Genomic DNA, 26,102 nt, shown 5'->3' with positions numbered 1-26,102 from the left:
TGGGGAGCTCCCACTTCCCAAGCTGGACAGTGACCCAGCATATCAGTGGATACCAGTATGCTGAATGAGTGGAGCTGCACTGACCTTCACAAAGGCACATGTGGGCACCACTGGTCAGGTAAGAGGTCTGAACCACCAAAGGGAGACAGTTTTCTCCACATCTTAGAGAGCGGTTCTCTTGTTTAGGAGATTGAAGGGAATGTGACTGGGCTGGGGGAGGGGCCTGGGCAACCAGTTCTAGCTCAGGTAGGCAGGCAGGCAGGCAAGCACCAGAAATGGGCCAAAATGGCACAAAATGGTCACCTGACCTGTGATAATTAGATACCCTCCAACTGTTCACACAGAATCCAATCGGGTCAGTGCTGAAGCTCACTGGCGGATGTGATCCCACTTCAGCTGCTGGGATCGTAACTTGTGTATTTTTGGTAGCTTTTTGTCACACATCTTTTCATATTTGTCTCATATTATGTAAGGTTGTGAGTAACCTCATACAATTACAATTTATTACTACACAGTTGTGACAATGGAAAAAAAAAGATCCCTTTTGCTAAGAGTTTGAACTCCTTCACTAACTGATGGATGATGAATGAGAGACATTTATTGCAGGTTTGACTGTAGCATTGTATACATCCAACATCTCTTATATTAGGGTTGTCCAACCTTTTCAGGCGGATGGCCGCATTATGATTTTTGCTTGGCCCAGGGGGCCGGTGAGCAAATTTCAAAAGTTAAAGGCATTAAAAATTTATCTATTGATAAAAACAACAACAAATATGCATTTCTGTAAATAAGCTTTAAATGGGAAGACTAATTCATTGACTTACTTTCTTGTCACTATATTGAAAACTGATTTAGTGACATACCTGGCATTGTTTTTGCTTGCAGAAACAGTCAGTCTCTGCCCACACATTTGATGTAGCGATGCAGAGTATTCTGGATAGATCTCCATTTGCCAGGAGAGACCTTGATCACTCTCTCTCCCTCTCTTTCTGTCTCTCTCTCCCTGTGTCTCTCCTCTCTGTGTCCCCCTCTCTCTGTCCCCCCCCTCTCTCTCTGTCCCCTCTCTCTATCCCCCTTTCTCTCTCTGTCTCCCCTCCTTTCTCTCTCTGTCCCCCTTTCTCTCTCTACACCCCCCTTTCTCTCTTTCTGTCCCCCTTTTTCTCTCAGTTCCCATTGTCTCTTTCTCTCTCTGTCCCCCTCTCTCTCTCTCTGTCCCCCTTTCTCTCTCTCTCTCTGTGCCCCTCTCTCTGTGTCCCCCCTCTCCCTCTATCCCCCTTCTCTCTCTCTGTCTCTTCTCTCTCTATTTCCCTTGTGTCTCTGACAGTTGCAGAGAGCGGGAACGCTCAGTGGGTGGTTGGTCAGTTTTTAAAAAAACACACCGTGCTGTCAGTTTCACAGGTGACAGGTGCCGACTGGGAACAGCAGTTTCTGAACTTTGGACAGATTCCGAAGGGTTTTAAAAAAATTCAGAACCCATAGGAATCTGTCTGTAGTTCAGAAACTGCTGTTCCCAAATTGGCAACCCTCACCTTTGAAACTAACAGCGTGTTTTTTTTTAAAGTCGGTCTGCAAGAAAAAGCCAGTGGAAACATCTTCCTCTCCAGTCACGGACCCGTGGTGAGGATGAGGAACGGTCCAGTACAGTTACATCCGAGGGCCGGATGGAAATCTTTGGTGGGCTGGATCCTGGCCTGTGGGCCATATGTTGGACAACCCTGTGTTATATCATTCAAAAGCAGGTATTCACTTTGAACCCTTCAACAAAAAATGTACAGAAACTCTGAAGATGAATTCCTATTTAACACAGTGCACCTCCACTCATTCAGCATACTAGTATCCACTGATATACTGGGTCACTGTCCAGCTTGGGAAGTGGGAACTCCCCATGTAAGGAGTCCCGCCCCTGGCCATCACTATCAAGAGCCAGACAAAAGTTTGGCTCCTTAAAGGGCAATCAGAAAATGCCCAGAAATTCATTCAGATCGCCTCCATTTTCCTAGAGATTAATTCTTATTTAACATAGACATATGCAATCTAAAACACAGTGGCGCGGTGGTTAGCACCGCAGCCTCACAGCTCCAGCGACCCGGGTTCGATTCTGGGTACTGCCTGTGCGGAGTTTGCAAGTTATCCCTGTGTCTGCGTGGGTTTCCTTCGGGTGCTCCGGTTTCCTCCCACATGCCAAAGACTTGCAGGTTGATAGGTTAATTGGCCATTGTAAATTGCCCCTAGTATAGGTAGGTGGTAGGGAAATATATAGGGACAGGTGGGTATGTGATAGGAATATGGGATTAGTGTAGGATTAGTATAAATGGGTGGTTGATGGTCGGCACAGACTCGGTGGGCCAAAGGGCCTGTTTCAGTGCTGTATCTCTGAAAAAAAAAGGATTGAATCTCAAGTATTGGGTGGAAGCTTCCCAGTCCTGTGGGGGAAGGCTTGAAGGCGGGACCGGAGGAAATTCACCCAGCTGGAAGTCAGGTGAGTGGTGAGTAGCCAATTTGAATAATTAACTGCCTACATATGTGCTGATTGGGGATGGGATGGGCCCCCCTCTGAGGCTAAAGCCTGGCAGCTGGAAATAAATAAGCAAATAAACTAACCAACCTGTAAGACCAGCATCCAGGGCTGGCTCCCCTTCATGGTTTTGCACTGAGCCACATAGAGCAGACAAGGCCCAGTTTCCATTCAACATCACCCTGGTTTGTGCTGCATTAGCAGACGTGACTCATGGTGGTGGCTGGGGTTGCCTTGGGGGCCCTTGCAACAGGAGTGACTAGTTTTTAGTGACAGGTATGAGGTGAGCTGTCCGTGAAGCCTCCTGATTTCCCCCTTCCCCCCATTGGAACAGCACTGATCAGCAGGCCACAGTTGTGGCTGCTGGTAATCCTGTGGAGGGGGTTTCCCCTCCACAGGGGCGGCCTGGCAACTGTGGCCAGAGTTTGCTTTTAAAAAATTCAATCCACTTCAGAGGGCATCTCAAGATGGAGGCATCCTACCAAGGCTGCAGACTCTTTGACTGGGCCTGTAGCCTAAGGAACCCACCTGCTGCCTGACATGGAGGCAGCCTCTTAACTGGCCCCTTCCAGGAAGATCTCCCAGGCGTTTGCCATGACAGCAAGTGCCGCCCATTACTTTTTATGAAAAAAATGTTTCTTAGGCCTTTATTAATTTATTTACAAATAGAGCATGTTGTTGTATTGTTGTTTGGTTGCTCCAGCTAGGAGAGATTTCTGAGTCTTTGGTAAGTTTTAACAATATCTAGTTTATTACATATTAGAGAACTATATACAGTTTTATACAAACATGTCTCACTCCACTGATGCCATGCTGCTTCTCCTTCAAGTCTCTTTCGTGTGATCTCCCACATCATCATAGTAAGAGATGTTACTCACACTGTCCCAAACATTAACCCTTTCAAACCATTATACTACATCTCCTCCCAAGTCTATGTCCATATTTTTTTGTATATTAATTTTTACTTTTACATACTACCCTATCTCCCCCCATGTCTCACATCACAAATTCAATCTATCAGGAGGCTTCACAACTCTCCCTGATGGTGCTGTCAGACTCGGAAGATCTGTAGTGTTTCTCTGAACTCTTGTTTCTGGACTTGGATGGCCTTCATTGAGGTTTGTAGTATCCAGTGCTTTCTGAATTACAGGTTCAACATCTGGTTCATCCAAATGTATGATTAATTGATGTCTTTGATGAATAGAAATAAGATTTCTCCTGTTTCTTCTTATAATACCTTCTTTTGATGATCATCTCCCTGGAAGATTACTCCTTCTCTTCCTTGGTCTCATACCTTTTCTCCTTCCATCAACTTGGGTAGGTTCCTGGTACAATATCTCCTGTTATAGCTATAAGCTTGTTGTTTTCGATAACTTTTCTTTGTCTTGAACTCTCTGATAATCCTGGACTTCTAGCCCTGGAAGTAATTTTTTGGTTAGGATGGCAAGTTGAATTCTAAGCTTCCTTCCCACCAACAGTTCTGATGGTGCTAATCCACATTGGACTTGCTTCATTAGTGGGTGTGGTATCTTCCTAGGTGTGAAAGACACCTTTTTAGCATCTTTTCGCAAAATAATATTATATTTGGTCTTAAGTCTTCCTAGACCAGTAAGTAATTTCAGAAGTTCTTTTTGGAAGTGACTCCTAGATCCTTGCTGCTTAACTTCTTCCACTTTTCCGATAAGATAAAGGTCTATACAAGCTTTTCTACTTAAGAGAAAATTCTGATTCTGTAGAACATACAGTGTTTCCAAAATTTGCTTTCCCTTGTACTGGAGTGTAGCCTATAGCTTTCCCTTGATTTTCAGTTCAATCCCAATCTGGACCATGTAACTGAGTTTGTGTTGGTTGCAGGCAATGAGTTGATAACCACGGTTCATGGGCTGATAAAACTGTTATGCTTGCTCCAGTGTTTAAAGTTGGTGATATGTCAGATGACATATTTATCTGCAGTCCAGAAAGCATGATTAGGGTCATTGATCTCACCAAGAAAGTTTTCTGGTATCTCTTCTGATAGAGATTGTTTTACTTCATGAATAGATCTATGTATGAAGACCTTTCCTTTAGAACCTATGAACCGATGAAAGTATAGGTTTTACTTTGGCACATCTTCCCAAAATGGCCAACTTTCTTGCAGTGAAAGCATTCTGCTCTATTTGCAGGACACTGTTCACGCCTGTGGGTCTTTTTGGTGCCACAGCGCTGGCAGAGTTTCATGGTGTTTTGCACTTTCCCTCCCAAGTGTACTTTCTTTTCTAGTGGTTCTCTTACATTCCTTTGCTTAAGGAACTGTACGGTCACTGGAGGTTTCCTGAATCAAGGTTTTTCTTTACCTCCCAGGATTGCTCTGTTCTTCTTCTTGTCTCACCAGCTGTATTGCTTTGTCCAGGGTGAGGTCTTCCTTAGACTGCAATAAATCTGATAGGGATTCATCAGCAATACCTACTACAAAGCGGTATTGTATTAATTCTGCTTTTAGGTCTCCATATTCGCATCCTTCAACTAGCCTGTAAAGGTCATTAATAAAAGAATCTACCAGTTTACCCGGTTTCTGGACGCTTCTGTTGAATTTGGCCCTTTCTAGAATCTTGTTGCTCCTCTGGTTGAAATAATTATCAAAGGCTTTTAAGATTTCTTTAAATTTATCTGATGTCTCATGAATGCCTTGTCTTGCAATAACATCATCTGCTATTGCTCCTATAGAATAAAGTAAATTTTTTGACGTGTTCTGCTTCAGACTTGCTGTCTAATTTTGAAGCAATTTTGCACCTCAAAAATCTTTTTCTCTAAAGTGACCAGTTTTGAGTTCGATTTGGTTCTTCCAAGTGCCCAAACCTCTCTGGTAGTGTAAATTTAAGATCCATGGCTTTTCTAAACTTTTTAGGTAGTTTTCTTTCTATTTAAAAATTTCCTCCCCATACTGGAAGTTTTCTCATGCTTTTTAGAAGTTTTCCTGTGCTTTTCAGCCTCGTGTAATGGCGCCACCCTCAGATCTGCCCTTGTGAAGGATTTTTGTTTTTTCTTGGCACTGCCATTAGGAACAATTTTGGACCTTTTTTTAAGAGTCATTCACCAAATCCCCGACTGTTGCTTGGTTCTCCGACTCGAAGCCTATGATTGCTGGACTGGAATTTTTTTTTCACAGACCACCACACCTCTGCGATGAAGCCTGAATGCCTCTGCAAGCCATCTCCCTGACTCTCCGTGTCTCCACTTTATCCACGGAGCAGCCCTAGAGCTTCTTACAGCCTCGTCTCGAGTTCTGCAGTTTTGGCATCACTCTTTTCAGGTCTGACTTTCCAACCTTCTTTTCAAACTTTTCTGGCAAGAACTACTACTGTCCAACATATTGTATGTTTTGTTAGTCCAGCTAGTAGAGATTACTGAGTCTTCGTTAAGTTTTAACAATAATTTATTACATATTAGAGAACTATATGCAGCTTTACATAAGCATGTGTAACTCTACTGATGCCATGCTGCTTCTCCTTCAAGTCTCTCTCTCTCATGTGATCTCTTACATCATTATAATGGGAGGTGTTACTCACACTGTCCCAAACATTAACCCTTTCAAACCCTTATACTACAAGTCATGATGTAAATATCATTGAAATGCATAATTGTGCTACATGATAATGTTTGACAAAAATTACACATGGCTTTTGTGGCTCGTTTCATGAAGACTATGCCATTTTAACAAATAAAAAGAATCAAAACTAAAATGCAGGGCTGGAGGTGGGAGCAAACAAAGAAGTCTGACTTTTTGCTGCTTTCTTTCAGATTTTCCATTGTTTTAGTGCACAAAAATTACAAATCTGCAAAGCAGGGAGGAAGCTGTGTTCTCTCACTCACTCTCATTTTTCAATTTCTTGTTCTAACTGAAAGACTGAGTCCACTACAGTTCAATGCTTAGCCCAAGGTAATTATATGTGCATTTATATTTTAGCTGGAAATCAGGAAGTGGTCTTGTTTAGTTCAAGATTAATTACTGCTAAATTCAAGGGAAGTCGGAATCAAAGTCAAAAGCCAGGCATTCACTGGTTCCAGTACGTCCAAATAAAATACATTCCCAGCATGGAGCTTTGCTTGCAGGGAGCACAGGTCAGAGAATCTGGGTTGGAGTGATGCCATCCTATCTCTGACCCATACTATCTTTTAGTGCAGCTTCCCTACAGGATTTGCAATTAGCCCATCGGTTTCAACAATGCAAAAGTGAGTGCATAGAAAAAGTTATCAAGGAATTTACTTTCTGCCTGTTTCTAGGTGAAATAATAAGACAGCGATTATCCTCTTTGGGGCCGAGTTCCAGTCAGGCATGTTTCCTACCCACCTCCTCAACTCTGAATAATTTCCATGGGTTGGGGATCATTATTGATGCATGGTGGGCTCTTGCTGGGATTAACAATTCCAGGAACAAGCCTGACGTTGGCCCTGTGGGATGTACCAGCAGCTGGAAGGACCATTGCTGCAGCATTGTAAGAGGTGGGAGCAGTATTGCCGTAAAGCTGGCAAGAGTTGTAGCCTTATAGGTCTTGCAGAGGGGGCAAAACGGAAAGAGAGGGGAGGCCGCTACAATGCAACACCCTCTATGAAGCACCTCAGGCCATTACCGCATTTCCTGTGTCTACTGCCATATTCTTCGTGGATACCCCAAGAAGCAGCAGTAACACAGATGCAAGGAAAATCTACCAGGTATCCACATCCTACACCCACTCCTGTCCACCTGCATCCCACTATGGGCAGTGAAGGAGCAGCCAGCATCAGTTCTGGCGGTGGTTGATGGAGGAAGATCCTGTTTGCGGTGGTGAGGCGGTGGAAGGCTTCAACGCCTGAATGTACAGTCATTCTCCACTATGATTGGGCTCAATTTTGGGGGTGGGAGGCATTTCAGATTGCAGAAACCTGACCTAAATCTCAAGCATGATTTAAAAAAAAATTCAGAATTCATTAGGATAATGGTGGGGGACAGGGGGTGTTCTGTTTGTTTTCATTCATTTTTTTGAATATTTGAAGTTTGATAATATCTCTCGAGTAACTGGCTTGGAACAGTACACAACAATTAAATTGAAAGGTGCAGTAAAAATCACAAACTTGCTGTCTCTTTAATTTTTTTTATTAAGAGATGACATGAATACTATACTGCAAAGTAATTTCAAATTCAGTTTAATGTTCAGTTTAATGATAGTAAAATAACTAATTATCTTGGATGAACTGTAATTTCCTCCAGCTAAACATTGGGAAGATCAAAGTTCTTGTCATCAGCCCCTGCCACAAACTAAATACCCATAGCCACTGGCCCCATCCCCCTTCCCTTGCCACTGTTTCAGGCTAAACTAGGCTGCTTGCATGCTCAGCATTCCACTCAACTCTGGGCTGAATTTCTAATCTCAGGTCCCCTCCATCACAAAGACTGCTAGTTTCCACCTCCATAATATCAACCACCTCCATCCACGCCACAACCCATCTGCTGCTGGAATGCTCACCCATGTCATTGTCAGCTCAGGCTTACTTATTCCAATGATTTCCAAGCTAGCCACCCATCCTCTACCCTCATCCACATTTCTGCTGGTGAAAGCCAGCACTACTTAGCACCTGCCAACCCAAGACAGCCAGGACTTCTGGGTGGTCAACTGAGCAAGGTAGGTGCTAGAAGAAGGGTCACTGACCCGAAACGTTAAGTCTGCTTCTCTTTCCACAGATGCTGCCAGACCTGCTGAGTGGTTCCAGCATTTCTTGTTTTTATTTAAGGTAGGTGCTAGGCTCTCCAAATAAACAAAAATTATTCAATTCCCTGTGTAAAGGACCAAAAAACATGCAAAATTAGCAAGATCTTCAGGAGTCCAAGCTGCATTCAAGTGAGGCCCATCTGTACTCTTTGGTGGCCTGGTACACATAATATTAACCAGGTGTAATGCTGCTGACCTATGCCAGGTCTCTCAGACAGCTGATGAAGTGGGAACTCGCAGTAATGGGAGACTCAAACCTTGGCACCAGCTTTGAAAAGGGCAGGCAGAGGGTCCATCCACTGCACTGAAACTCCCACCTATGGCTGGTACTCGATGGGATAGATCTTGACCTAGTGCAATGGTGTAAAACAGGTGATGATGAATCGGCAACCCATTTACATTTCTCCCAATTTAGTTTTCCATTGTGGAAATAAAATTTAGGAGAGATAATAAAAAGGCTGCCAACTTGCTATCAGCCGTTTTACATTATCACACAAAGTCGAGATCAGCTCCAATGTGTCCAGGAGACAGCCTAATGTCCGAACCTTCCAGTGATCTCCCACCAATGTCTCCAAGATGTAACACTAGCAGATCTCCTTTGGTATTGTTCACAGACAGTTGGCAGTTTGAAGCAAGGTCCTGGCAATGGAAGTTCACTTGCTTGACTGCAGTAACTTCGGCGTTTGCATCACGTTTCCAGGGTTTCTGAGACTCTTTTGCCAAAGCTTCAGGGGATGAACTGGCAGAATTCTCATGATGTTTATCTGCTAAGATGAAGCTGTGTTTTTCCTAGTGGTTTCCTTTGAGCCTCTGAGAGTGTACATAAAGGCTACAAAGTGGAACACTGAAGTCTACTGCAAGCCGATTGAAGGTTTCTGTATATTGTCAACTGGTCATAGTTTCCTGGTTCCTCCCGTTGTGAGAGGCCAAGTTATACAAGTCAGAAAAAAATTAGCAGAAAATTATTTTTTTTCTATTTTTGACACTTAGAAGTGTGACATCTGAATTGTGACATATGTGCTCCAGATGCCAGTTTTCAGCCAATTCAATTCACTCCCTGTGATATCAAGAAACGACTGAAGGCACTGGATACTGCAAAGGCTGTGGGCCCTGACAACATTCCAGCAATAGTAATGAAGAACTGTGCTCCAGAACTTGCCACACCCGTAGCCAAGCTGTTCCAGTACAGCTACAACACTGGCATCTACCCTGCAATGTGGAAAATTGCCCAGGTATGTTCTGTACACAAAAAGCAGGACAACTCCAACGCGGCCAATTACCGCCCCATCAGTCCACTTTCGATCATCAGTAAAGTGATGGAAGGTGTCATCGACAGTGCTATCAAGCGGCACCTGATTAGTAAGAATCTGCTCAATGACACTCAGTTTGGGTTCCTCTATGGCCACTCATCTCCTGACCTCATTACAGCCTTGGTTCAAACATGAACAAAAGAGCTGAACTCGAGGTGAGGTGAGAGTGACTGCCCTTGACATCAAGGCAGCATTTGACTGAGTATGACATCAAGGAGCCCTAACAAAACTGGAGTCAATGGGAATCAAGGGGATAACTCTCCGCTGGTTGGAGTCATACTTAGTGCAAAGGAAGATGATTGTGGTTGTTGGAGGTCAATCTTCTGAGCTCCAGGACATTACTGCAGGAGTTCCTCAGGGTAGTGTCCTAGGCCCAACCATCTTCAGCTGCTTCATCAATGACCTTCCTTCAATCATAAGGTCAGAAGTGGGGATGTTCGCTGATGATTGCACAATGTTCAGCACCATTCGCAACTCCTCAGATACTGAAGCAGTCCGTGTAGAAATGCAGCATGACCTGGACAATATCCAGGCTTTGGTTGATAAGTGGCAAGTAACATTTGCACCACACAAGTGCCAGGCAATGACTATCTAAAACAAGAGAGAATCGAACCATCTCCCCTTGACATTCAATGGCATTACGATCGCTGAATCCCCAACTATCAACGTCCTGGGGGGTTACCATTGACCAGAAACTGATCTGGACCAGCCATATAAGTACCATGGCTACAAGAGCAGGTCAGAGGCTAGGAATCCTGAGGCGAGTATCCCACCTCCTGACTCCCCAAAGCCTGTCCACCATCTACAAGGCACAAGTCAGGAGTGTGATGGAATACTCTCCACTTGCCTGGATGGGTGCAGCTCCAGCAACACTCGAGAAGGTCAACACCATGCAGGACAAAACAGCCCACTTGATTGGCACCCCATCCACAAACATTCACTCCCTCCACCGCCGATGCACAGTGGCAGCAATGTGTACCATCTACAAGATGCACTGCAGCAATGCACCAAAACTCCTTAGACAGCACCTTTCAACCCACGACCTCCACCAACCAGAAGGACAAGGGCAGCAATTCCATGGGAACACCACCACCTGCAAGTTCCCCTCCAATCACACACCATCCTGACTTGGAACTATATCACCGTTCCTTCACTGTCGCTGGGTCAAAATCCTGGAACTCCCTTCCTAACAGCACTGTGGGTGTACCTACTCCACATGGACTGCAGCGGTTCAAGAAGGCAGCTCACCACCACCTTCTCCAGGGCAATTAGGGATGCACAATAAATGCTGGCATACCCAGCGATGCCCACATCCCATGAATAAATTAAAACAATAGACAGATTAATTTAAAACAAATTGTAACTTTCCATGCCCATTGTGGTTCGGCTGGAAGCCATGAGGGCTGGCAATATGGCAGGGGAAGGCATCGGGAGGGGAGTGCAAAATCTTCCCGCCCCAATGGCATATTGCCAGTGCTGGGTACCTTGTGTGGCTCAACTGCCCACTGGGCGACCAATTGAGCCACATATGGACCCGATTAAGGGCCACTTCCTGCCTCCGTAGGCATTTTGCCTGCATGAGGAGTGCCCGCCGCTATGTAGCTTGACTGCCAGGTAGACCCTGGTGGCCTCCCAGCAGGTTCCTGGGGCAGTCCTCTTTGATGGGTGCTCCACGGCCCTTGGAAGGGCTCCCCAGCGGCAATGGCCATCCCCACAGCAATGTGCTGACGGTGCACCATGTACCCCCAACCCTGATTGCAGCCGCCTGCCTGCCTGGCCCCAGACCCCTCCCCAAAACATATCTGTTCTTTGAGGGTACCTCACCATTGAGGCACCCTCTCCCTGGTGTTGCAGCTTCAGCAGTGGCCACTGCTAGCATTGGCACTGCCAAGGCTGCTGAACTGTCTGCTCTCTGATTGGGCTGGAGCAAATCCGAAAAATACAGCCCCATACTTCAGAGTTTTGGTCTACGTTCTTGTGCATCGAAAAATACTAATATTTATTACATAAATACTCCCATGAGTAAGTCTGCTCCTCAGACTGTTGCAATATATTCCTTATAGTCATGTTCAATGCATGTCTTTCATTAGCTCTACTGTTTTTAAGTAAATGAGAATGCCTGGCCAATTTTCCTGAAGACTTAGGTTTATAAGAGATTTTCTGCACTGACCTGAATGAGCATCCAGCTGAACTGGCACAGGTAGAGGTAATGCATTACCAGTCCAAGGGCAGAGCAACTTTCATCTGAGAGTTCACGACTTAGGTAAATGGACATCAAAAACGATATCTGAAATATTAAAGGATTAAAAAAATGTACAGCAGCTATTGGTTAGCAGTCAATCACTGAAGTATTTTCACAGACAGCAAAATGCACTGATTATCCTTCACTTTTAATTAAATTTTATAAACAGTGAAGTGAATGATTGGAACATACACATGGGATTAAGGTAGAAGCTGAAATATCCAAAACAAACTTTTAAAAACATATATTTTAAAAATATGTGGATTTTTTTTTTATCATGATGAAGAAATTTGATACTCCACAAATACAAAATTAGTTTTTCAAGGCTCAGCAGTACTTTTGAAGTTAATATACCATTAAAAATTCAGTTACACCACATTAAACAAAATGTGACTGCTTCAATTGATTGCTTCAAGAGTGATGTTCCTTCAAGAACTCAGTATGCTAAACAGCTAAGAACCAGGATGTAGTCATGTGACTAGAAGCCATTGGCACTCTGTATCAGTAGCATCCTAGACAAAGGTTCTGTACATAGTTTGTTCTGTACTGTATATACTAGGTTAGCTGTTAATAAACCTATTAGAGATCCTCAAGGCACTGGAATCCAAATATCTCATTGTGTTACTTAAGATAACACAAAGAACACATGACATGGTGGTAGCAGTGGGATAAATCACACATACCACACAGCTTGCTTGCTTTTTGTGATCTGGTTATTGTATCAATACTGTTGGCTGCATTTGGTGCTTGCAGATGCTGTTATCCAGCTACAATGGCTTCATATGTCCTGCCATCTTCTAGCAACACATCAATGCTGTGACCTTTTTTTCCCCAAGAGGTGTTGAGACAATCACCAATGCCATTATTTGCTCTAACAGCTCAGTTTCTGAAAGATTGCATTTGTTGCTCTGACTATGGCATCTACTGATGAACTATGGATGTTCCCTGTAGGATATCAATTCTAGGTGATGAATTCTAAAATTTACTCTTACCCAAAGCTGATCTTCTGGCACTTTCCATAGCTTTGTGGGATCTTTCTGGTCCTCCAAATAAATCAGAGATATTGATTCTGTATAACCCCTCATTTCTAACTACTATCAGTATTTTTACAGCCTGCTTCTCTGGTTCTCCAACCGCTTGGTCTGTGAAGAAAAACTGCATGTTTTGTTTAAAAAGTTTGAACTCGGATAGGGTATCAATGGGCTTCCAGTTCATGCTGGGAAATTTTATATCCATCTTTCTAATATTCTTTTGCTTTCTGCTCTGTATTTAACTTTGTTCAGCTGTGTGTGTGCCTGCAGCACTGTATTTATTCTGACTTTTCTATTTGTAGTTTGAAACTAGCTTGAAAACTTGCTCTATTAACTCTGCACTGCTTCCCTTTTAAGAAATTCTTTTATTTAGACTAGCTACTTTGATGGAGAGAAACAGGTTCTTGACAGTGTTTTCTGTTCATAATGCTTTCAGTGCATCATCCTGTATGTTTGAACAGCTGTTCGATAGACAGTTCAAGGGCTTTCCCCTTTGCTCTTTTATTGCTAGCAATTGTTTATGTTCTTCATGGTTGACTGGTTTCATGATTTTTGCTGTTTGACTACTTCAATGGAGACTCTGCAGTGCCCTAGGTTTCCCGTGCTTTGTTTCGGACATCTCCTGTAATGGCGCCGACCTCGATCAGCCTGAGAGAGGAATTGGGTTTTCCCTGTTTTCTTTTCGCTGTCATGGAGCCTTTACAAAAAATCAATTTTTTTTAAGGACTTCAAAGCTGTTTTTTTAAACAGGGATTCCTCAACCGTCGGCACAATGACTGACCGGATCACTGCCATTTATTTGAAGCCTGTCATTCAGTGCTCTGTCTTCCACATCTGGAGGTAAGTTTTTTTCTTCTTTCCACTGTTTGGGCCAGTATTTCTTTCACTCTTTTCAGGTACTTGTTTTAAAGTTTCAGTGATCATACAACAGCAACATTTTCAAGGATTTTTTCAGAGAGACTATGCGTAAATAATTGGAACGTCTCGTTAGTTCAGTGATTTCTAACTGACTGCAGTTTGCGGGAATTTCAATTGTGCACCATATGGATAAATGTATAATCACTGACTGCAACTTACGGAATTCTGCATTTAACTGTGCATGTGCGAACGACAGAAGTTGCTGTCAGTTTCAGAGTTTTAATGATAGTGATGATGACAGTTTTGCCATCAATACCAATGTAAAATTCGTGCCAATATGTTGCTAGGAAACACTGTAAAACTGAATTAGTGGCCGAGCAGGCATTTTTTTCTATTTATTCATAGGATGTGGGCATCGCTGGCAAGGCCAGTATTTATTGTCCATCCTTAATTTCCCTTGAGAAGGTGGTGTTGAGCCAGCTTCTTGAATTACTGCAGTCTTTGTGGTTTAGATGCACCCACAGTGATGTTAGGGAGGGATTTTGATGCAGTGACAGTGCTGGAATAGTGATATATTTGCAGCTCATGATGGTGTGTGACTTGGAGGGGAATTTGAAGGTGGTGGTGTTCCCATGCTTCTGCTGCCCTTGTCCTTCAAGGTGTTAAAGGTCACAGATTTGGAAGGTGCTGTTGAAGGAGGCTTGGTGATTTGCTGCAATGCATCTTGTAGATGGTACACAGTGCTGCTACTGTGTGTCAGTGCTGGAGGGAGTAAATGTTTAAGGATGGGGTGTTAATCAAGGAGGCTGCTTTGTCCTGGATGGTAGTGAGCTTCTTGAGTCTTATTGGAGCTGCATTCATCCAGGCAAGTGGGGAGTATTCCATCAGATTCCTGATTGTGCCTTGTAGGTAGTGAAAAGGCTTTGGGGAGTCAGGAGGTGAGTTACTCACCGCAAAATTTTCAGCTTCTGACTTGCTCTTGCAGCCACATTATTTATATGGCTGGTCCGGTTAAGTTTCTTGTCAATTATAACACCCAGGATGTTGATGGTGGTGGATTTAGTGATTGTAATGAAATTGAATGTCAAGGGCAGTTCATTAGATTCTCTCCTGTTGAAGATGGTCATTGCCTAGCGCTTGTGTGGCGCAAATGTTACTTGCCACTTATCAGTTTTAGGCCTAAATGTGGTTTTTTTCATTCTTTCGTGGGATGTGGGCGTTGCTGGCAAGGTCTTGCTGCATATGGACACAGGCTGCTTCAGTATCTGAGTCATCGCGAATGGTACTGAACACTGTGCAATCTTCAATGAACATCCCCACTTCTGACCTTGTGATTGAAGGAAGGTCATTGATGAAGCAGCTGAAGATGGTTGGGCCTACGACACTACTCTGAGGAAATCTTTAGTGATGTCCTGGGGCTGAGATGATTGGCTTCCAACAACCACAACAATCTTCCTTTGTGCTAGGGTTTGGCTCCAGCCAGTAGAGAGCTTTCCCCCGATTCCCATTGATTTCAATTTTACCATGGCTCCTTGATGCCACACTCAATCAAATGCTGCATTGATATCAAGGGCAGTCAGTCTCACATCACCTCTGGAATTCAGCTCTCTTATCCCTGTTTGGACCAAAGCTGTAATGATGTCTGGAGCCAAGTGGCCCTGGGGAAACCCAAATTGAGCATCGGTGAGCAGGTTATTGCTGAATGCATTTGATAGCACTGTCCACAACACTTTCTATCACTTTGCTGATGATCGAGAGTGCACTGATGGGATGGTAATTGCCTGGACTGGATTTGTACTACTTTTTGTGAACAGGAAGCACCTGGGCAATTTTTCACAGTTGTACCTGTACTGGAACAGCTTTACTCGGGGTGTGACCACTACTGGAGCACAAATCTTCAGCACTTCTACCAACATGTTCTTGGGATCCATATCTTTTGATGTGCCCAGTGCACTCAGCGGTGTCTTGGTATCATGTGGAATGAATCGCATTGGCAGGAGACCGGCATCTGTGATGATGGGGTCTTCTATGTGCAGAGGGCAGAATGAAACACAATGGGGTGATCTTGACTTGTTGCACCTGGCAATAATGTGGTGGTAACAGCCTCAAAATAGGGTTAGCAGTATTACTGTCCCATTAACCCCGATAACGTGGCTGACACCGTTTTGAATTTGGCTTACCATTGGATACCCAAAGTGTGTCAGCCTGTTTCAGGCATTAGATGCCTTTCAATATGCAAAGAGTGGTCCGATTACATTGTAGGTTATAACTGGTTGGGGTTTGTGTCATGAATATTCCGATCAATTCCAGGGCAACACAGTCAAAGAGGCTCATCAAAGTTCAATTTGGAATTATTTTTGCAGGACCGACACGAGTGCTCTTCCAGGCCCCATAAAAATAACATGGGCTGCTGTGCCCCCGGTATTCCCACCCACCATTGAGAACCCCTCATGCTGCCAGCTGCACAGGATGCACCCTACAGCTCACAGCAAATAAGGCACCTCATTGCGGGTGACCAACTTTACACTCTGCTAATCAGGCGTCCAAAAGTCAAAATTGATCCCTTTGAGTGGATGTTACTATAGATGAGGGACCGTTTATCCTTGAAGTAGGACTGATTTGAAATGCAGAATTTAAGAAGGTTACATCTGCTAAGATCATTGACTGCCAGTGTAAATGGGGTAGGACTCTCACGATTATTATTTTTACCTGTGGTTTAGTGAAAAATTGTATCTTGTACCTTGGGGTACCAGTGATTACATGTTGGTTGAGTTTCTATGTCATTGCAATCAATGGATTACATTTGATACCACTTAATATAAAATCAGAATTGTGAGTTGAATCTGTGACTATCATTCTCCTATTTTTCTGTTTAATATTTTTGAAACTACATTCTTATGCAACTATTATCGATATTCAGTCTGAAATCTATCACAAGCAATGCAACTTCAACCCATGCTCCCCACCCCCACCCCCAAACTCTAAACATTCTTTCTTGCATAGATGCAATGTGCATGAATAAGAGTTGGACTAATCACATCGGTTCAATACTATGTACTTGGTATGCGTCAACAATAGTTTTAACTTTGTTCAGAAATTTTATTTTTATTTTTAAAATGGTTTGAACAAAATTTGTGCTTTAGTCCTTTTTATTATCATTGTCAGTGCAGATCAGTATTTCTATTAAGAGCTGAAACTGCTATTTTAATATTTTTTTAATTACCTGAAAATGAAAGCGAAGGAAACAAACAGAACCATTAAGAATCAAAAACAGCTCTGGTCTTTGAAGGAACAATAAATCAACAAGTCAGATCAAGCCAATCATCTGTAAAATGTGAAAAATGTAAGAATGTGCTGGTGTGCTTTGTAGGAGGAGGAGGTAAAATACCAATTATGTGGCTGACAGTTCATCTTAGAGCCTCATACAAAAGTCACACCATTAGCACCAAAACTTCAGTTTCTTGAAACAGGTCTGTGCCACAATGTACCAGAAGAACGGCCCAAGTCAATTTCTTGATAGCTGGGGTGAGGTTTATGCTTTCAAATATAGTCATAACCCTGGTTACCAGATAGGTCCAAATATGGAAGAAAAATAGCATAAAGTGTATACAAAGCTCCCTGAAGTCAAAAGAATTAAAGATTTGATGGACTTTTAGCTTCAATTTGTGTCTTAATATAAACCAGAAAGGAATTTAGTAGAGGCAATGGGTAGCCATGAGCGGATGACGGAGGACACTCGGTACCTCAAGCCTGCTCCACCGTTCAATAAGATCATGGCTGATCTGATTGTAACCTCAACTCCACTTTCCCACCTACCCCGATAACTTTCACCCCCTTGCTTATCAAGAATCTACCTACCTCTGCCTTAAAAATATTTAAAGACTCTGCTTCCACTGCCTTTTGAGGAAGAGAGTTCCAAAGACTCACAAACTTCCAAAAAAATTTTGCCTCATATCTGCTTAAATGGATGACCTCTTATTTTTAAACAGTAACCCCTAGTTCTAGATTCTCCCACAAGGGGCAACATCCTTGTTAAGACACATATCTTATATGTTTCAATCAAGTTGCCTCTTACTCTTCTAAATTCCAGTGGAGATAAGCCTAGCCTGGCCAATCTTTCCTCATTAGACAACCTGCCCATTCCAGGTATTTGTCTAGTAAACCTTCTCTGAACTGCTTCCAATGCACTTACATCCTTCCTTCAACAAGGAGACCAATACTATACATAGTACTCTCACCAATGCCCTTTATAACTGAAGCATAACCTCCCTACTTCTGTATTCAATTCCCCTTACAATAATATATTACCTTTCCTAATTATTTGCTGAACCTGCATACTTCTTCTTTGGCTTCCTTGTCTCGAGAGACAATGGGTAAGTGCCTAGAGGAGGTCAGTGGTTTGTGAAGCAGCGCCTGGAGTGGCTATAAAGGCAAATTCTAGAGTGACAGACTCTTCCACAGGCGCTGCAGATAAAATTGGTTGTCGGGGCTCTTACACAGTTGGCTCTCTCCTTGCGCTTCTGTCTTTTTTCCTGCCAACTGTTCAGTCTTTTCGACCTGCCACTCTTTAGCTCCACCTTTATGGCTGCCCACCAGCTCAGGCGATCACTGGCAACTGACTCCCATGACTTGTGGTCAATGTCACAGGACATCATGTCGCATTTGCAGACGTCTTTAAAGCGGAGACATGGACAGCCGGTGGGTCTGATACCAGTGACGAGCTCGCTGTACAATGCGTCCTTGGGGATCCGGCCTCTTCCATGCGGCTCACATGGCCAAGCCATCTCAAGCACCGCTGGCTCAGTAGGGTGTATATGCTGGGGATGTTGGCCGCCTCGAGGACTTCTGCGTTGGAGATACGGTCCTGCCACGGATTCTCCGGAGACAGCGAAGATGGAATGAGTTGAGATGTCGTTCTTGGCTGACATACATTGTCCAGGCCTCACTGCCGTAGAGCAAGGTACTGAGGACACAGGCTTGATACAATCTGACTTTTGTGTTCCGTGTCAGTGCACCATTTTCCCACACCCTCTTGGCCAGTCTGGACATAGCAGTGGACGCCTTTTCCATGCGCTTGTTGATTTCTGCATCGAGAGACAGGTTACTGGTGATAGTTGAGTCTAGATAGGTGAACTCTTGAACCACTTCCAGAGCGTGGTTGCCGATATTGATGGATGGAGCATTTCCGACGGCCTGTCCCATGATGTTCGTTTTCTTGAGGCTGATGGTTAGGCCAAATTCATTGCAGGCAGATGCAATCCTGTTGATGAGTCTCTGCAGACACTCTTCTGTGTGGGATGTTAATGCAGCATCGTCAGCAAAGAGGAGTTCCCTGATGAGGACCTTCCGTACTTTGGTCTTCGCTCTAAGATGGGCAAGGTTGAACAACCTGCCATCTAATCTTGTGTGGAGGAAAATTCCTGCTTCTGAAGACTTGAACGCATGTGAGAGCAGCAGTGAGAAGAAGATCCCAAACAGTGTAGGTGCGAGAACACAGCCCTGTTTCACACCACTCAGGATAGGAAAGGGCTCTGATGAGGCACTGCTAAGCTGAATTGTGCCTTTCATATTGTCATGGAATGAGGTGATGATACTTAGTAGCTTTGGTGGTCATCCGATCTTTGCTAGTAGTCTGAAGAGACTACGTCTGCTGAGGAGGTCAGAGGCTTTGGTGAGATCAATGAAAGAAACATAGAGGGGCATCTGTTGTTCGCAGCATTTCTCCTGTAGCTGGCGAAGGGAGAACAGCATGTCAATGGTGGATCTCTCTGCTCGAAAACCACACTGTGCCTCAGGGTAGACACGCTCAGCCAGCTTCTGGAGTCTGTTTAAAACGACTCGAGTGAAGCCTTTCCCCACTATGCTGAGCAGGGAGATTCCATGGTGGTTGTTGCAGTCACCGTGGTCGCCCTTGTTCTTATCTAGGGTGATGATATTGGCATTGTGCATACTAACCTTTTGCAATTCATGCACTAGGACACCCAGACCCCACTGCATCTCAGAGCTCTGCAATCTCTCACCATTTAGATAATATGCTTCTTTTTAATCTTCCTGCCAAAATGGACAATTTCATATTTTCCCACATTATACTCCATTTGCCAGATCTTTGCCCACTCACTTAACCTATCTATATCCCTTTGTAGCCTCCTTATGTCCTCTTCATAACTTACTTTCCTATCTATCTTTGTGTCATCAGTAAATTTAGCAACCATACATCATCCAAGTTATTTATATAAATTGTAAAACGTTGAGGCCCCAGCACACCAGTCGTTAAATCTTCCCAACCCGAAAATGACCCATTTGTGCCTTCTCTCTGTTTCCTGTTAGCTAGCCAATCTTCTATCCATGCCAATATGTTACCCCCTAGACCATGAGCTTTTATTTTCCGCAGTAAGCTTTGATGTGGTACTCATCAAATGCTTTCTGGAAATCTAGATACAGTACATCCACTGGTTCCCCATTATCCACAGTACATGTTGCTTCTTCAAAGAACTCCAATAAATTGGTTAAACATGATTTCCCTTTCACAAAACCATGTTGACTCTGCCTGATTACCTTCAATTTTTCTAAATGCCCTGCTATTACGTCTTTAATAATAGCTTCTAACATTTTCCCTAAGACAGATGCTAAGCTAACTGGCCTATAGTTTCCTGCTTTCTGTCTTTTTCCCTTTTTAAATAAAGGAGTTACATTTGCTATTTTCCAATCTAATGGAACCTTCCCCAAATCTGGGGAATTTTGGAAAATTAAAACCAATGCATTAACTATCTCACTAGCCGCTTATTTTAACACCCTCGGATGAAGTCCATCAGGACCCGGGGACTTGTCAGCCCACAGCTCCAACAATTTGTTCAGTATCACTTCCCTAGTGATTGTAATTTTCTTGCGTTCCTCCCACCCTTCCATTTCCTGATTTACAGCTATCTCCGGGATGTTATTTGTATCCTCTATCGTGAAGACCGATGCAAAATACCTGTTCAATTCATCTGCCATCTCCTTATTTTCCCATATTAATTCCCCCGACTCACTTTCTATAGGATCAACGCTCACTTTGTTAACTCTTCTTTTTTAACTATCTATAGAAAATCTTACTATCTGTTTTTGTATTTCCAGTTAGCTTTCACTCGTACTCTAATTTTTCCCTCCTTATCAATTTTTTAGTCATCCTTTGCTGTTTTTATATTCTGTCCAATCTTCTGACCTGCCACCCATCTCTGTGTAATTATCTGCTTTTTCTTTCAGTTTGATACTATCTTTAACTCTTTTAGTTAACCACGGATGGTGGGTCCTCCCCCTGGAATTTTTCTCTCGTTGGAATGCATCTATTCTGTATATTCTGAAATATCCCCTTAAATGTCTGCCACTGCATCTCTATTGACATATCACTGAACCTAATTTGCCAGTTCACTTTAGCTAGCTCTGCTTTCATGCCCTCATAATTGCCCTTATTTAAGTTTAATGTACTAATCTTGGACCCATTCTTCTTTCAAACTAAATGTAAAATTCAATCAGATTGTGATTGCTGCTACTTAGGGACGCCTTCGCTATGAGGTTATGCACATCATGAGTGCTGCCATGTCTAAGGCATTTGAGTGCATGGCTTTTCCCATCGGGAGGTTGGCGATGCTCAGAGAGAGCCAGATCCCACAAATGCACACAGAACTGTGCACCATTGCCTTGGCCATGAGCTCTACGCAGCAGTGGCAAGATGAGGGAAGGACAAGGCTCCTGGAGCCTTTTCCAGCTCCTTACCCTTCTCAGGTCAGCAGGGAGGTTAACAGAGCCTTGAAAGGGAGGAAGAGAGGTTTCCCTCAGGGTGCTCCGAGTGTGGACACTGGCTCCTCAGCCCCTCCACAGGTGAATCCAGCTCCAGCAGCCGCTATGCCTGAGGAGAGTCCTGCACCAGTGCAAAAATTCACCAAGGAGAAGGACTTGGTGGATGATGAGTCTAGGGAAGGGAGTGTAGATAGTCTCAGTCATCTCATTATCAAAAAGGAGGAGGTGTTGGCTGTCTTGCAAAGCACTGAGGTAGATAAGTCCCCAGGGCCTGATGGGATCTACCTCAGAATACTGAGGGAGGCAAGGGAAGAAATTGCTGGGGCCTTGACAGAAATCTTTGCATCCTCATTGGCTACAGGTGAGGTCCCAGAGGACTGGAGAATAGCCAATGTTGTTCCTTTGTTTAAGAAGGGTAGCAAGGATAATCCAGGAAATTATAGGCCGGTGAGCCTTACGTTAGTGGTAGGGAAATTATTAGAGAGGATTCTTCGGGACAGGATTTACTCCCATTTGGAAACAAATGGACTTATTAGCGAGAGGCAGCATGGTTTTGTGAAGGGGAGGTCGTGTCTCACTAATTTGATTGAGTTTTTTGAGGAAGTGACAAAGATGATTGATGAAGGAAGGGTGTTATCTATCTGGACTTCAGTAAAGCCTTTGACAAGGTCCCTCATGGCAGACTGATACAAAAGGTGAAGTCACATGGGATCAGAGGGGAGCTGGCAAGAAGGGACAGCCCTCATTTGAATAGGATCTCCCATGGTCCATAGTGTGTAGTTCAGGTGTGCGCTAAGCACAGAACGCAAATAAAAAGGAGGCGACAGATTGCCTGCATTGAGGTGAGTCTTTATTTTTCTTCTCTGACCATCAGGACGGCTGGAAGCAGGTAACTGTGAGATTGTCTCTTGCCTCCTTGGCCCCTCGCTCAATCTGCCTGGCCTCCAGTGCAAGGGCTTCAACATCCATTGCTGCTGGCTCATCACCCTCCTCTGCATCCTCCTAGTTGGTGGAGGAGTGTTGTTCAATCATGTCATTGTCATGTAAGGCCTCCCCCATCTGTAGTGCTAGATTGTGCCGAGCACAGCAGACCGCAACAATATGCAAAACCCTCGCTGGGGCATACTGCAAGGCTCCAGTGGATCGATCTAGGCAACGGAATCTCACCTTCAGCAGTCCAATGGCCTTCACAATGGTCACTCGGGTGGAGCTGTAGCAAGTGTTGTACCTTTCCTCCACTGCATTGTGAGGGTTCCTCATGTGCATCAGTAGCCAAGTCTTCAATGGGTAGCCCTTGTCCCCAAGAATCCATCCCTGAAGGTAAGCAGGGGGGCCTGAAAAGCTGTGGCACCTCGTACTGCGTAAGTATGTGGGTGTCATGGATGCTTCCTAGGAAACACTTTCGGTGGTCACAGACCAGTTGAACATTGATTGAATGGAAGTTCTTCTTGCTGATGAAGGTGACTGGCCAGTCCGCTGGAACCTTGGTGATCACATGTGTGCAATCTATCACACCTTGCACTTGGGGGAATCTAGTGATGGCCCCGAATCCGATGACCCTCTTGGTCCGGTAATGTACATAGTTGTCGGCCCTCTTGAACAGGGCCTTGATGCAGTGGTGGGTTGCTGCCTGGGACACCCCACACATATATCCCCAGTGGATCCATTGAATGATCCAAGTATGTAAAAGTTTAATGCCACTGTGATCTTCAGGGCCACTGGCATAAGGTGACCCCCAATTCCCATAGGTCGCATCTTGTCCTGCAGCAGGGAGCATAAGTCGATGATAGCCTCCCTGGAGATGTGTAGTCTTCGCTAACAATGGCACTCAGACATGTGGAGGTAGCTAGGTTGACTCCAGTACACTCTCTGGCGCAGGTTGCTCTCGTCATGGAGCTTCAGGGTCAGGCGCAGCCGCCTCCTGGCTCTTCCCCTGTCAGAGGCGCTGCATCATGTCACAGGGTTCCAAAAAGACAGGGTATATAAGACCCATTCCAGGTGACCAGTGGGCTTCCAGCCTCTACAGCACTGTCGTTGCAGAGATGACCCTGCCTTGGCAGATGTGCCTTTGCTACATTTTTAAATTCTTTTATGGGATGTGGGCATCACTGGAAAGGCCAGCATTTGTTGCCCAGCCCTAACTGCCCTTGACACATGAGTGTCAAGGCCATTTCAGAGGGCAGTTAAGAGACAAAGATGCTGCTGTAGGTCTCGAGTCACATGTAGGCCAGACCAGGTAAGGATGGCAGATTTCCTTCCCTAAAGGACATTAGTGAACCAAATGGGTTTTTACGACAATCAATGAAAGTTTCATAGAACCATTGCTGCTAGCTTTTAATTCCAGATTTTTATTAACTAATTGGATTTAAATTCCATCAGCTCCGTGGCAGGATTTGAACCCATGTCTCCATGGCATTACCCCAGGCCTCTGGTTTGCTTGTCCAGTAACATTACCACTACACAACCATCTCCCTGGCAGACTCCCTGACGGCCCTCAGTATCCACCCTTGCTGACAGGCAACTCTCTCATCCAGCAGTATGGGCAGCCAACCATCTCACCCAAGGGTTTGGTCACCCAATACAGCCACCCACACCCAAGCACCCGCCTTACAAACCATCCGAGATCCTGTTCAGCCAGCACTTCCACCTGAGACTACAAACCCCTTGCAGAGCAACTGAGACCCCGACCACCCCCCCTCCCCTCCCCGCAGAGGCACCGAGACCACGGCCCCCCCCCCACTTGATGAGCATCCGAGACTCTGAACCCCTAATGCAGATCGGAGAGCACGGTAAGCCAGCAATAGCCTCCACTCTCCCATCTCCCCTCTTGCTGGTCATGGCTGCCTACTCATCGCGGCACTGAAGCCTCACCTCGGTGCTGCCAACTTTCAATGGTCGTGAATCTGAAGGCACATGTGGGCCACCTGTCGTCCACTTAATCCCAAGCCCCTCCCTGAATTGCAATGAATTAGACGCTAATGTATTAAAAGTATGTGTTTTACAATGGAAATTACACTCCCGTCGCGTCAGGTCAGCGACACCTCCTTTGTGCTTTCCCGCCGCTGACTAAATCTGGAACCGACATCACGACGCCGGGTTTTCGTGCGGACAATTCTCTGCCCCCACGCCTCAATTCCTGTTCCAAACGGCCGCACTAAATTCAGCCTTGAAGCAACCTTACACCTGTTTCAGACAGGCAGTTTGATGGTCCACTTATAGAACCACCTGAATATGACATCATGTCGGCTATGGACATCAATCTGGCGGCCGAGGTACCCCCTTCTTCCTGATTGGCTATCCATTTTGTGCCTGAAAAACAGTTGCTAATCAGTTGAATTTCTCCCCCTTTGTGCTTATTACAGTACCTTCCCATTTGCTGTTCTTTTACAACCTAACACTGTATATTGGAATGCAAAATGAGCTGGCTTGTTGAAGTTCATCTAGATGCTCCACGCCTCCCCTCCCCCATGCCTGGTACTGGTCTGAACTGGATATCTCCAGCTTGAGCAGAACCCGAGATTAAACCATCCTTTCTGTATCAGCTTTTGCTCACAGTCAGTACTGAGCAGCATAAACAGTGTGTAAAAGATCACACACTGTTCACCAAGAATCTAACATTCACTCAACATCATTTAGTCACAGTACCACTTACCTAAATTTATTCATATTCAGTGTACTTATGATATAGTCATTTATAATGGAAAAATGGAAAAATAGCAAACATATTCCAGTCTTTGTACTAAAAGCTATAATATCAGGTCAGGTCTTAAAGAGGCAAATCATTAATCATGAATTTCCATCGGAGTTCCCTGATCCCTGCCGTAACTTTGGTGCAAATCTTGGAGAAACGACCGTTGCACTGTTTCTCTAGGGGTTTCAGTCAGTCTTCTGCCAAAGTTATCCCTGGAGATTGGAAGAACTCCCACAGAAACTTCAGAAGAAATTTGTTCAGAAAACATTTCTTTGCTAAACATTCAGATGCAATGAAAGTTTTTTTTGAAATCAATCAAATCATCACAATGCAAAAATGCTGTTAGATCACTAGTGTATGAGATGACAAAAATCATATCCAGCTGTTTGGCTGGACTTCATATCATCATTATTTTCATAATTTATATAGTAAACTAAAATGTGCTAAGACAACAGATGTGGTCCAATACACATTCCGATGTACCCTCTGTGGACATGCTCAACTTTAAAAAAAATGCTTTCAGGAGGAATCAGCGTTTGGCAGAATTGAGATTGCTTAGAAAACAGGTGCACATGGAACAGTCTATATTATAAATCATTGGCCACCTTCACATAAGGTCATTTTTAGATGAAGAATTGGCACACACAATATTGGCTTGATAATTTAGAGTAAATTTTACAAACTTGTACTCTTAGGGAATTAACAAATGGAAAATTTGTTAATAAACTCCTGGCTGAAGCTGTGCGCTGTGAGCATGGGTTTGTGAAATTAGAGGGGTTATTTTCATCTTAACCACCAGTCCAGTCATCTAGAGGAATGGATCACCAGCCTGTGGTAGAACCTGTCTAATTTACACTCCATTAATTTCAACTAGTTGAAGATATTACAAGTTTTACACGGGGTGGGCAACCTACTCTTCCAGATTACTGCCCAGATGGTGAAGATGAAATTACCCT

The 26,102-nt window shown here is 44.2% G+C and overlaps 1 protein-coding gene and 1 long non-coding RNA gene across 2 annotated transcripts in view; one reads left to right on the top strand and one right to left on the bottom strand.

The window, feature by feature from the left end:
- The window catches only part of adgrv1 (adhesion G protein-coupled receptor V1), an 810,104-nt gene that overhangs the window by 167,523 nt on the left and 616,479 nt on the right, over window positions 1-26,102 (bottom strand). The window contains exon 84 of the mRNA XM_068029668.1: window positions 11,719-11,835. Within this exon, the coding sequence (XP_067885769.1) occupies window positions 11,719-11,835 (117 nt within the window). The remainder of the gene's footprint in view (window positions 1-11,718; window positions 11,836-26,102) is intronic.
- Window positions 13,481-26,102, top strand: part of LOC137369076 (uncharacterized) — a 43,765-nt gene continuing 31,143 nt past the window's right edge. Inside the window, exon 1 of the long non-coding RNA XR_010974863.1 lies at window positions 13,481-13,661. This is a non-coding gene — a long non-coding RNA (uncharacterized lncRNA). The remainder of the gene's footprint in view (window positions 13,662-26,102) is intronic.

This window comes from Heterodontus francisci, chromosome 4 (assembly GCF_036365525.1).
Source record: "Heterodontus francisci isolate sHetFra1 chromosome 4, sHetFra1.hap1, whole genome shotgun sequence".
Lineage (NCBI taxonomy): Eukaryota > Metazoa > Chordata > Chondrichthyes > Heterodontiformes > Heterodontidae > Heterodontus > Heterodontus francisci.
The sequence above is the reverse complement of the archived record's forward strand: the minus strand, read 5'-3'. Positions and strand labels throughout refer to the sequence as shown.